Raw genomic sequence first — 12109 nt, 5'->3', positions numbered from 1 at the left:
GTACAGCACAAGAATCGTACTAGAGCAAAAGTATCTGCTATTTAATGCAGTTAAGTAGGGGAGTTAATTTTCTGGCGATTGTTATACATAGTAAAAGTAAATTATACATATAACTACGTGTATATGTATAATTTAATTATTTTACATGTATATACTGTACTACGAGTCAACTGACAAGCATGCAAACTGCAAAGTAAATTAATGTGTCAAATAAGCTACTGTGCATAAAATAAAATGCAATGATTACATGTGAGGAGCTTGAAACAGAGAATGTTTAGCATTTTCCTGTTGTTGGACTGATCGACTTATTAACTCCATTGACAACAGACAAAACAGGCACAAAACAAGTCAATCTTTTAATCCAGTTTTAATCTCCTAGACCATTTTACACGACATCTGCAGGTTTAGTCTGTTAAAAGACTCACAGATCATGACATCGATCACTTGTTCTCTTGTCACATAAGCCTTTAAAATACAAAGTGTAGCTTGAACAGACAGGTATGCAGGAAAATGACGAGCCCCGGCAGCCATCTTGTCATTCGCACAGAGGACCTCGAGTTTCACCTTTGACCCTGGTGAGAATAAGTTTTAAAATAAAATGCCTCGTTGGTTGGTGCTTAAGACTTAAAATGTGAAGAGGAACGGAAGTGTGGGGATGTGGCGTTAAAGATAAGTGTTTATCAGGCGTCAGTGGCCTGCCATAATTGAGGCTAACTGTTAGCTGCTACTAGCATACCACTGGGCAGCAGTTACATTGCATTGTGGGTAATGTAGGCCTCTTTTTTTCACAGTTGTCACTTGCTAAGATAAATAGTTGTACAGTTAGAGTTTTTCACTGGGCTGTGTCAGTTATAAGATTAGCTAACTCGTACATTTCCTGTCGCAGGGAAGGAAAAACTTGATTCAGCATTCATATCATCGATTTAAATTGATGGCAGAGGCTGGCGGAAGTGTTATTTTTCGACTTGGGCTGCAAGCGTTTTTTTCTTGAGTAAAAAGGGAAGAAATCTATGAAAACCCAGAAGCCAGATCTCGCTTTACAAAAGCATCTGGAGGCCATGTCGTCCTCCCTTGCTCTCCATGGCTGGTCATCCACTCAGAAAACATGTAAAAACAGCATTTACAATATTCATATATACAAATATATATATATATATATATATATATTATGTTTACACACTCGGACACTCATACAGTCAGGAAAAAAAATAATAAATCCACAGGGGACAGAAACTTTATTGAACTGATGCTTTCGTCGACTCTACTTCCTGTCAGGTTGCGCTGAGTCTCATTAAGCCACGTGATTCGCCAGAGCTTCTCGACTGTTTGCACTGTAATCAACAAACTGCGCGCATCAGATTCGTTTCGATGCGAATATCTCCCAGACTGGCCCTTTAAACGGTACACTCATCCAACTTTGTACAGCTTTGAGGGGAAAGACGTAACAAGCGATTTAACACACACTCATACACACACACACACACACACACACATCAATCTTCAGGACAGTCTACAAATGACTTCACAGTGCAATGGCAGTTTTTCTCTCTGTTAAGACAAATGTATATATATAAAAAAATGCATCCATCTGTGCTTTTTTTTAATCTGTCCGCCTGTTTTCAAGAGTAAGTTGCAAAATTCTAGGAGCACTTGTTCCTTTCACGAGAAAAAAAAACAAACAAAAAAGAAAAAAAACTGTAAACAGGAACATCAATCAGTTAATCTTTCACCCTCGACGTCTAACACGAGCGATCCGCTACTCTTTGGCCTTTTGGAGAAAGAAATGGTTGCTATACCAACCGCTATGTTTAACTCGCACCGTCCCTCTCTCGTTTTTAACCCCCCGCTTAGACCCTCCATCTCTCCATTTAAAGATTAAGATTAAATCAGTGACTCCTTCAAGAGGGAATGTGAAAAACCAAAACATATTTAGTCACTGCTCTGAATTCTCCCTCCACCCACCCTCTGTTTCCTGCAGCTTGAAGCCATAAAACAAAACAAAGATCCTTTACGAAGATCACCCTGATCACTTAATACTGTCTCTGATCGCCTCAAGCTTTAAGTGTCCACCTTGTTCTTTTCTGTGTGCATATATCTACAGGTGCGTGTAGACGGGGGAGGGCTGACGTGACTTATCTTGGGATTCACGCAACTTTCCGGTCAGTGTTTTCTTGCCTAACGAAATCAAAGAAGCAGGTGTGTGGGGGCCGAGTGTCCTAAAGTGAGCCAGCCTTTAGCCGGGAGAACAAAACTAAATTCCTGTATTTCTTGTTTTGGAATCGAACATGACCGACATGGTTTTTCTCTCCCAAGTTAGTACCTGCTAGGAAATGTAAAATGAGTGTGTGTCTGCGGCTTGAGTAAAGTGTGACAGAGTTATTTTTTTTTAATCTTTTTTTTTTTTTTTTTTTGCGTTCCTCCCTCCCGGTCATCGATCCACATCCATTCATCCACACATCCATCCATCCGTCCATCCGTCCGTCCATCACACGCTCAGCAGCCAGAAGAAGAAGAAGATGGCCACGAACAGGAAGAGGGAGTCTTGCCAGTTGTTATTGCCGTTGTTGAGGTTACCGTTGCCTTGGTGATCACCTGCATACTGGTCTAACAAGGAGAGACGGATGAGAAAAGGTTTTAACATGTGGACGTGTGTTTGCATCTGTGCTCTTATTATGACGCCTGAAAGCAACAGCTGCGTTGAGGTGGAGATTTTTACCTACTAATTATCTTAATGTATCATTAAGTACATTCATGTATTGACATTTGCACCGAGCCAGCAGAGGATTCAACTATGATGTGGGGGATTTATTTGCATGTATTCATCTTTTGCAGGGCCCCAGAGACTTTTAGGAGCAATTTCTTAACACATTAACAAAAAGGTGAAAATAAATGTTTTTTTCTTCATTTTGAGAAATGATAACCGTCTCAAAAGTCAGGCTCACTGGTGCAACTTATTTTCCACAACAAATTGCTCAAACTGACGAACTGATTATCAAATCTTCCCCTAAACTTCACAGCTAGAAAAAAACAAAAACAAAAAACTGTATGCAATTGCATGCAATGGATCCAACCACAGAACATCAGATCCACGAGAGTCCTGATTTGATCGTCTCCCGTGTGTTTACCTGCTCTGTGAAAGGGGTCGTTGGTGTTGAAGACTGTGGTGAAGAAGCCGAAGGGGAACGCGCCGATGCCGAAAGACATGTGAAAGCCGGTGTCCCCAAAACCCTGGAACATCTGCCGCACAGAGACAAGAACGGAGTTTAAAAAATAAGACAAAAAAAAAAGAGAGAGAAATATTCGAGGAGACAGGTCGATTCGCTCACCCCGCCTCGGCTCTCTGGCTCTGTTCTCTGTCCCTGAGGTCGAGGTGGAGTTTTCAACCTGAGGAGCAAACACAAACAGTCAGTCAGAAGGCGGCGGCGAGGCTATTTTTGCAGAATTAACTCAAAGCCCCCCTGAGGTACCTGGGGTCCTCTTGGCTGGAGCTCCCTCTGCCGTACAGCGGGATGACTTTCTCTCTGCTGATTCCTGCTTTACAGACGGGACACTGCTGCCTGCTGGGCCGCGTCTCCAGCCACTGAGAGGAGGAAGAAACATGACACAAGGTTTATTAAAGACCAATCCAGACTGACTGAATACTCAGTTTAAAGCCAGATAACAGATGAGGTGTTATGGTGGTGTGCTCTGATGCGGCTGCAGCTGTTTCACTTCCATGTGAACCTATATTGTGTTGATGGCGTCCAGCTCTGCACGCTAAAGAGGTGAGCAGCGGAGAGAAAGCTGCAGTAAACAGAGGCATTAAGTGCATTAGCGTGTTTAAGCTGCACTAAGTCAACGGGCGGCTGTAGTTTCCATGCTGAGGTTACATCACGCCGATTAGCTGAACCTGAGGCGATGTTAAAGAAAACAGCCCACTCAGACGGGCGTTTTAAATCGGCATCAGGTAATCGATTAACAGTTATCATCATCGGTTAACATGCCAATATTTTCTCACCTCGCTGATTGTTTCTCTCAAAGCAGTGTCAGAAAATAGTCAAGAATGAGCATTTTTCCAAAGCTGAAAATGACATAACCGCATCGTTTTTTACCTCAAATTTCAGAATCTCGGAAAAAAAACAAGTTGAACAATTTTGTTTTGGACGCAACACCAACAATTAATTGTTGTAGATTAATTTCCAAATAAACGTGGAGCCTGTAAATATTAAATGACGTGAACTGAGGCTAAGTGAATAAATAAGTTATAACACTTGATCTTGATTGACTGTATGTTCTGCACTGTTACTCCCAACTCCCCGACTTCAACCTGAGTAGAAGTCCAATTATCTAGTCAGAACATAAAAAACACCTGCGGGGGCCTTTCATGAACACTGCTGAGCAAAAGGATGGCACGACAGGAGAACGCTCACCTGGTGAAGACAGGGCCAGCTGTGAAGAAAGAGAGAAACACAAGATTAATTCACATTCCTACAATGGATCCTCTCGCTCACAAAATGTCAGCGCTCCTGGAGGCCGATTTATTATCAAAATCAATCTCAGCGGAGGGAGTAAATGTGACGTCTATTTTCTGGTGATTTTTCTTCCTCACCTCAGGAAGCCCACCTGGTTAGAACAACCTGTTCCTAACGAGGTGGCTGATTAAACTCATCCCTGCAAACACCCCCCACGTTAGAATTAAATTGGCTCCATCTGTCGCAGGCAGTTAGCAGTTTGCGGTCTTGCCCTAGCGGCTGCCAGCGAGGCCAAACTGCCGCTGCTGCATTGTGGGAGTTCAGGATGAAGGTTTGAGGGGGGAAGTGGACGCAGGGGTGAATATTTCCTACTGTGTGCAGCTTGTACCTCCAGACTGAGAGGACCACAAGCTTCAGCAACTCCTCCGCGACAACTTCAACCGGTCTCTTATAGAGGCAGCTCAGCCAAAATTTTAAATCTGGCCATTATTCGACTGATGCTGATGGACAGTCGGGTGAAGTTTCTTAGTCCAAAAAAATGTTTCTGGAGCTTCACGGCTATCTCCTCAACAACTGAAGGAGAGGTTGTTTTAAAAACATAACAAACAAAAGGGAAAGAAAACACAAAATGGCTCCATTCAGTTCATCAAGCTAAGTCTCCTGAAGCCCAGAGATGCCAAGGTGAATTACAAGGACAGATAAATCTACCTGAAATGTGCTACATGCAGAACAGTTGGTGCTACGATTACAACCCATAGAGACAGTTCAGCAATTCAAAATTCCATTGAGAAAAGTCCTGTTTTAACATTAACCAGCATGTCCTTTGCTTAGATCTCTTAAGATCAACTACAGTGCCGTACGAGACAAATAAAAGTTGAGTGAGATGAATTCAGCAGGGTTTATACGCCATTTTGTCTTGTGTTCTTTTAATTGTATCGAACTCATCTGCAAGCGTGTAAGCTATCAATGACTTCATCCTGCTCCAGAGCCTGCAGTGCATCAAAAATTAAATGTAAAATGTTTTCTGAGCTTAGTTCTGCTCCCAAGACCTCAGTCAATTCGAGCACGCTGCAGAAACGGCATCCAATCCACTCCAGCGAATGTATGGATTCAGTTTTTCGAGTTAATTGGAGCTCTTTTCGTGAGACGGCTTGCTCCGGTCCTAAAAGCCTGTGTGGCTGCTCCAAGTGGCTCTTCTCTTAATGCATAATTACCTACTTTTATCAAGCGGTGTCCTTTAATCACCAGCGCGGTGATTCAACTCGAAACATACAAAGGGAACAGGCAGAACTTGTTTTCAACGGTTTCAGATCCACAAAACATTCATAACCCTGCTCTGTTGCCTCAGGTGGGCCCGAGCGAACGCCTCAACACGCACGTGAGCCCGACTAACCAGGCAGCTGGAGCCAAACAAACCGTAAAGCAAAAACATGACCTGGCGTCGACCTGCGCGGAGGTTCAGGGTTCACAGTGTGTGCGGTATTCGTGTAATACCAGCTATCAGATTGCAGCTGAGAACGGCATTCCTGTGGACACACAAACGGCTGAACGAAGCGAAAGGCCCAAGTTCACACAACAACCCCGTTCAAAATGCGATTCGACGCGTATAGCTGAGGTCATGTGATCTGACGAGGACTTTTCAATGTCCAGTAAGAGGCTCCGCGGGCCTTTCAGTGGAGCCTGACTCCATCACGCAGCCTCACGAGAGACACTGAACTGACAAAGATCCTCATTTTCATAACATTAAAAAAGGAGAAGAGGAGCAAAAGCCTGGACCGTCTCTGCTCGGATCCTCAATCAGGCATTTATAGACATGAGTTTGTCTCCACTTTAAGTACCTGGAACAGGAACTACTTTCCAGGGAACTCGAAGGTTCCTTCAGCATGTTGTCTGTGCTTCCACTGATGTCTGAAGAGCCACGAAGATTAGACAAATTAGGCCTGTGACGTGTGAAAATCGTCAGTCCGTCTGTTGTACGCTTTCTCCTGTAACTTCATGTTGGTCAGCTGAAGCACGACAAAGAAGACTGGTTTGCAGCTACAGATTGTTCGAAATGATGGCTGAACGAAAAAGCTGCTCGACCAATCAGAAATGTTCAGCGCTGCAGGGCAACACTACCAGCTTGACTTAGACCCTGGTTCCTCCTGGCGGTGGAAACACTCTGACTTCCTACAGAAGAGTCCGAGTCCCACAGGGTCTGAGGACAGAGGATGTGGCTCGCTGTACAGACTGTGAAGCCCACTCAGGAAATTTGATTGTTGCCGATTTGAAAAACCATCTATAGGCTGCAATAATGTCTCAGTAAACACTGTGTGGTAGATGCTTCTGGTATAATAACTTCATCTGAAATGTCAGCAGCAGCAGTGGAAAAGATGAATCTGTTGGAGGTCTTCTAATGTCAACAGTCCAAAATATCTAGTATAACTTGACTGCAGCAAATAATACATTGTTACTATTATTCATCTGCAGATTAGTTTCTCAATGAAGCATTTAATTCAATAAATACCATAAAAGAGCAAAAAAAGGAAACTGAACAATTGTTTAATTCTAATGACACTATGAAGGGCTCTTAAATCATTTTCTGACATGTTGAAGACTTAAAGAAGTGTTTCACAGCTGGTGAGATGGCCCTGGCATAAAAGCTGGCTTGCTATGCAGCAGAAAGATGGAATTGATTATCAAAAACACAGAAATGGGGAATGTGGTATTCCCTTTTTGCTCAGAAGTTAGAAAACCTACGACAGCCGTAATGCACAACCATAATGCACTGCGCCGCACGGGACCAATAAACACTCCTGCTGACGGCGGAGTATCGCAGCCTCATCTCTCTCTCGCTCTTTCAACTACACTCTTGTGTCCATGGACGCGTCAGGCGGTGATATAAAAATGCTGAAAAACCATCTGCAGGCAAAATAGTGTGAGACATTTCCCGTTTTTCATTTGAACACACTACCAAAATTGGAGTGACACAAGCTGGTTTACCTGCAAGAGGTCACGAGGCGGGAAGGCAGCCGCTTTCAACCGCTCCGTACACACAGCCGAAGATTTTTGAGCATCGTGTCGGTTTTATGAGTGCAAACACTTTCACTGAAGTCTTCCCCCCATAGTATTTATGTGACGGTTTCCATCTCTCTCTCTCTCGCTTTCCTTTCAAATCTCTTTCCTCCAACATGACGAGCTCTCACTCGGTGTTGGTGGAGATAACTCTCTCCTGCTGCAGCCTGTCTGGCCGGCCGGCGTGTCTAACAATGACAGAGATAAGTCTGCTGAAGAGGACACTCACTCAGAGACTGTAAAGATGTCACACGCTTATTAACCTCGAGGCATTTAAGTGAGGCTAATGTTTCTTCTTTTTCACACAAATCATCACTCTGGGCTCTGTGCAGTTTGCTAGAAAGGCTTTCTTTCTCAATTTCCTCTTCCACTAAAATCTGAGACAGTGCAGAGACCGTCTGCCCGATCGAGGATAAAATGCAGGTTGAGTACGGGTCAATGGCAAAAGATTCTGATGCCAGAAAAGTGACAGTTGTTACAAACAGAGCAATTCACTATTTTTCTAACACAATCTGAGTGCGGCCCGGCAACGAGTGCAGGCGTTTTGCTGCTGAAGAAATGCCAGACAATCTGATCCAAAGCAAGTCAGACAAATAGACGCAGGGTCTGGTGAGGTCATCTAAAAAAAAAAAAAAAAAGTTCATCTCGTTAACGAATGTAACAGAAATCAGACCTTTAAGTTGCAGCAGGTGATCTGACGTCGGCACCTCTCACCGTTGCTCCAAGTTTCATCATCACGGTTTCATCACAAGCGAGACGAGAGGGCTCACAGGTAACGTGGCAACCGGGTTACAGCAGCGCAGCACACAGGAGCTTCACACACCACCGTGTGACAACCGCACATGTCACTGTAAGGCGAGTTTCTGCAAAGATGCAACTGTTCTCTGAGCAGGTATTCATTAAATCAGCCAAACTGCATGTTAAAGACAGAAATGTCGCTCGTATTCTCTTAAAACTGTCTGTTCCTCCAGGTCGACCTCTGTTAATTAAATCAGAGCACTGTTGGCCAAAAATTAAAGCCATTATCTGCTCACCTCCATGCTGATGGAAAGTCATGTAAAGTTTCAAAGTCTGGTAAACATGTCTGGAGCTTCGCAGCGAAACTGTCATAGGGGACTTGTTTTAAAAGCAGCCTTTAAAAAACGTAAAAAGACATTAGACGAAGTGTATGGAGTCTTTTTTATGCTTTAAAACAAGTCCACATCTGCTTGTGTTGTTGAGCAGAATGCTGAAATGCTTATCTCCAGAAATGTTTTGTGTATTAAGAAACTTCACCTGACTGTCCATCAGCATGAGGATGAGCAGACAATGATCAGATTTTCATTTCTGGGTGAACTTATCCTTTAAAGCCTCTGCTTCAGGTCAAGGTATGTGACATTTTGTGACTTTGGGGAGTTTTCTTCTGTAGAAACCTTCCCCCTGAAGAGGAGATAACAGCCATAATCACTGTTTACCAACTTCACTTTTTTGGCAGTGGGAGCATTCTGTACTTCCTTAAAATCCACATCTGTCTGTGTAGCCACAACATGTGCACACCCACACCCACACACACACACACTCACAGATCACTATCTTTTAAATAACAAACGTGCGTACGTAGGAAAAGAGAAGTCGTCTTCTGTCTACTTTCACAGCTGATTTAATGCCCTTAGATTTGACCCCAATCCAACACTCCTGGTTGTAATCTCACTGCAGCCTTGGCCTGTCAACACTCGTGAATGATTGAGGCTCTCACACGTCATTTTGTGATTGTGTACGTTTTCAACACGGCGTGGTTTGAAGGTTGAGCCTTGCGCAAGTCTTGGTTAAAACCAAGATAGGAGAAGGGGGAGTACAATCACATCTCAAATGCAGCCTAAGGTTACAGGCTAACAGTTACTTTGATTACTGATTTAGCCATTAAACTAATATACAGTCAAAACATTTCAGTTTTCATTTTTATCACATAAGTTCAATTTACCAAGGGAATACCTCACATTTACTTTCATGACTGATAATCTGATTGTTATTATTATATGCTGTCCAGTATGGGTCGATATGAAAGCTACTTTTAAGATACTTATACTGAAAGAACAAGAAACAGTTGAGATAATGATTTATGATCAAAAATCCCAGGGAAGTTTATTGTTTCAGTCTGCCATATTTTCAGACAATGTCTATTTTCAAAGGAGCAATATGTAGAAAAAATTATAAAAAGGACAGCATATCGCTAAGGTAGCTGGTGGGAACAATGGGAGTGTTAGTGTTTACGACGCTAGCACAAGAGCTTTGGATCAGGATGGGCAGGGGCTAGCTGGTTAGCATGCTAACTTCAGCAGATATCTCTGCATCGACTTCAGAATGTCAAAACTGTTATTTCCCCACAATGTGCTGATAACTTAGGTAAGGGACAACAATTATGATTTTCCATTTTTTGTCTTTCCCTTCATTGTTTATTTACTGTAGGTTCTTAAAAGATCCTGACGGTTAAAAGATCAAATTCTGCGCCAACAGAAGCTCCTCTATCCCACAGAAAACACTGCCCATGAAACGCATTGTCAGTAGTCCCGCCTTTAATTCTGTGACTTTGTGACATCACAGAACATCACCATGTCACACATTTGCATTTCTGCACAGCTGCTCTATTGTTGTTACCGGTGCTAGCTCAGGCATGTGTGAGCTGACCAATCAGAGAAGACTAGGTCTTAAAGAGACATGGGCTAAGACACACAGAGCAGGTAAACGGATGCGTTTTTGGTCTTAAGCATCTAAAACTGTTTTAGCAGTAACCCAAAATAAAGTAATGTACTTAAAAATGAGCACAATATGTCTCCTTTAATCTTTAGCTAGGATCCATACTACAACTTAAAAAAAATTAAATTAAACGATCATGCCTCTGTTACATATATTTGTCACAAGTTTTTGAGGGATCACTGCAACAAAACTGTGCATACTGGCTGATATATCAACAGAATTTTGTACTCTTGGTCTCGCACCCCAAAAAAAGAGGTTCTAAAAAACAACAAACAATGCAGGAAACCCTCACAATAGAGAATCAGCCTCTCATCTTTTGGTCAATTAATGAACAACTTGTTCAGCTCTAGAGCTGCAAATGATCACCAGACAGTTTAAAAACAGCTGAGTTAATGTCTCACACAGTCTGATCCAAGAAGGCACTGCCTGCTACTGTGACCTCTGACCTACAGCACATCATATGATATGATCAGCCTGAGCCAGATCAGCGCTGACCACATGATCAATATGCAAATGCGTCGATCAGCCTTGATCCCAGCCGTCAGGACCACGTCTGACAGGAAAACACGCCTTGTGAATGCTGAAGTGGAGCATTCATTTACAACACCACCCTCGACAGTAACATCCAGCGAGCCATCTTGGCCGCCGACACAGACAACCGACTGCTGCCGGACCGCTGGGCGTGATTCCGCCGTGAAACAGCTCAATCTGACGGGGAAAGGAGGCCGCGCACACGGCTCCAAAACTACACTCCGGTTCGGTGGGCTGATCAGCAACAACAACCACCGTCCCCACACATGATATCTAGCCCCCCCACACCTCCCCGCTTCGCCTCGCCTCGTACCAGAACAAGTGGCCGCACATACTGATGACAGCGTCCCTGGCAGTCTCCAAACAAATGTTGCACTCGAAGGTGGCCCGGTCCCGCTCGCCCTCTCCGCTGCCGCTGCCGCTCGGCCCGTCGCGGTCGTTGCTGCTCTCCCCGGCCGGGAATCCTCCTCTGCTGGCCGGCCCGCCGTCACTCGAGGACCGGGAATCCGCGGCCGCCATAATGTTTACTGTGTACAAGTGAGGAAGGTAACACACGACCAACCCAAGCCACACGGGCCCGACCCGAGCTAACGTTAGCCTTGAGTCAGAGGCGACGACAAGTGTCACAGGACCGAGCCCGACTGCTCCGCTGCTGTCGCGCTACCTGAAGGGGCACTTCCGTTTCCGGGAAAAACACAGCCGAGGGGGCGGGGACAGTATAAACCCCACCCCCTAATAGTAATCATAATAACAACGATATTGATAGTCAGTCTGATATATAACAAACAATTAAATGAAAAAAGTAAAGTAAAAAGAATAATAAAAATAGTTCACACACAATCATTTTATCATAACACATTTATAAAAAAAGAGTAAGATTAAAATAAAAATGTATTGGCACATTTTCCCTATAAACTTTTAACACGCAATATAAAAACACTTCAAAAATGCTAAAATTTGTTGACAATATACTATAATATATATTTTTTTAACAGAATATCTCAATTATGCTATGTAAAAATATTGTACTTCAAGATACAAGTTTTCAAGACATATCTGGGTAAATATCACATTAATACATGTATCTGGGAAGTCAAATGAAAAAATACATGCACTTTGTGAGAATATGTCAATTTCTGAAACTCTAAAAAAGAAAATTTGTCTAAAGTTGAGGTATGTTTGAATCCTATTGACTTTGATATTGGGATTGTCTGAGTTGTGTTGCTGGAGTCTCTTTTACAAGTAGATGTGTGGAAGGAATGCTGGACTGACTGCTAAAATTGTGAAAATGCCCTACTTTAAGTACATGTAGTTATTTTATTCATTTTAATCTTAATCTT

The 12109-nt window shown here is 43.1% G+C and overlaps 1 protein-coding gene across 1 annotated transcript; it reads right to left on the bottom strand.

Annotated features, from left to right (window-relative positions):
• Positions 1–348: 348 nt before the first annotated feature.
• rnf5 (ring finger protein 5) lies at positions 349–11458 on the bottom strand. The gene is made up of 6 exons (XM_037094171.1): positions 11083–11458; positions 4410–4428; positions 3468–3580; positions 3327–3384; positions 3126–3237; positions 349–2604 (listed from the first exon to the last, which is right to left on the bottom strand). Exons 1-6 carry the CDS (start codon positions 11286–11288, stop codon positions 2486–2488), a joined length of 627 nt encoding a protein of 208 aa, XP_036950066.1. The 5' UTR covers positions 11289–11458; the 3' UTR covers positions 349–2485.
• Positions 11459–12109: the final 651 nt, after the last annotated feature.

This window comes from Acanthopagrus latus, chromosome 3 (genome assembly GCF_904848185.1).
Source record: "Acanthopagrus latus isolate v.2019 chromosome 3, fAcaLat1.1, whole genome shotgun sequence".
NCBI lineage: Eukaryota > Metazoa > Chordata > Actinopteri > Spariformes > Sparidae > Acanthopagrus > Acanthopagrus latus.
This window is presented reverse-complemented; position numbering and strand designations above follow the sequence as displayed.

Excerpts from the sequence above, each read along its gene's own strand:
- rnf5 (XM_037094171.1), bottom strand. The coding sequence starts at position 11,288 with ATGGCGGCCGCGGATTCCCGGTCCTCGAGTGACGGCGGGCCGGCCAGC. Across the intron at positions 3,385-3,467 it reads TCCAGCCAAGAGGACCCCAG|GTTGAAAACTCCACCTCGAC; the intron begins GTACCTCAGGGG and ends TTTGCTCCTCAG. Across the intron at positions 3,238-3,326 it reads AGCCAGAGAGCCGAGGCGGG|ATGTTCCAGGGTTTTGGGGA; the intron begins GTGAGCGAATCG and ends TCTGTGCGGCAG.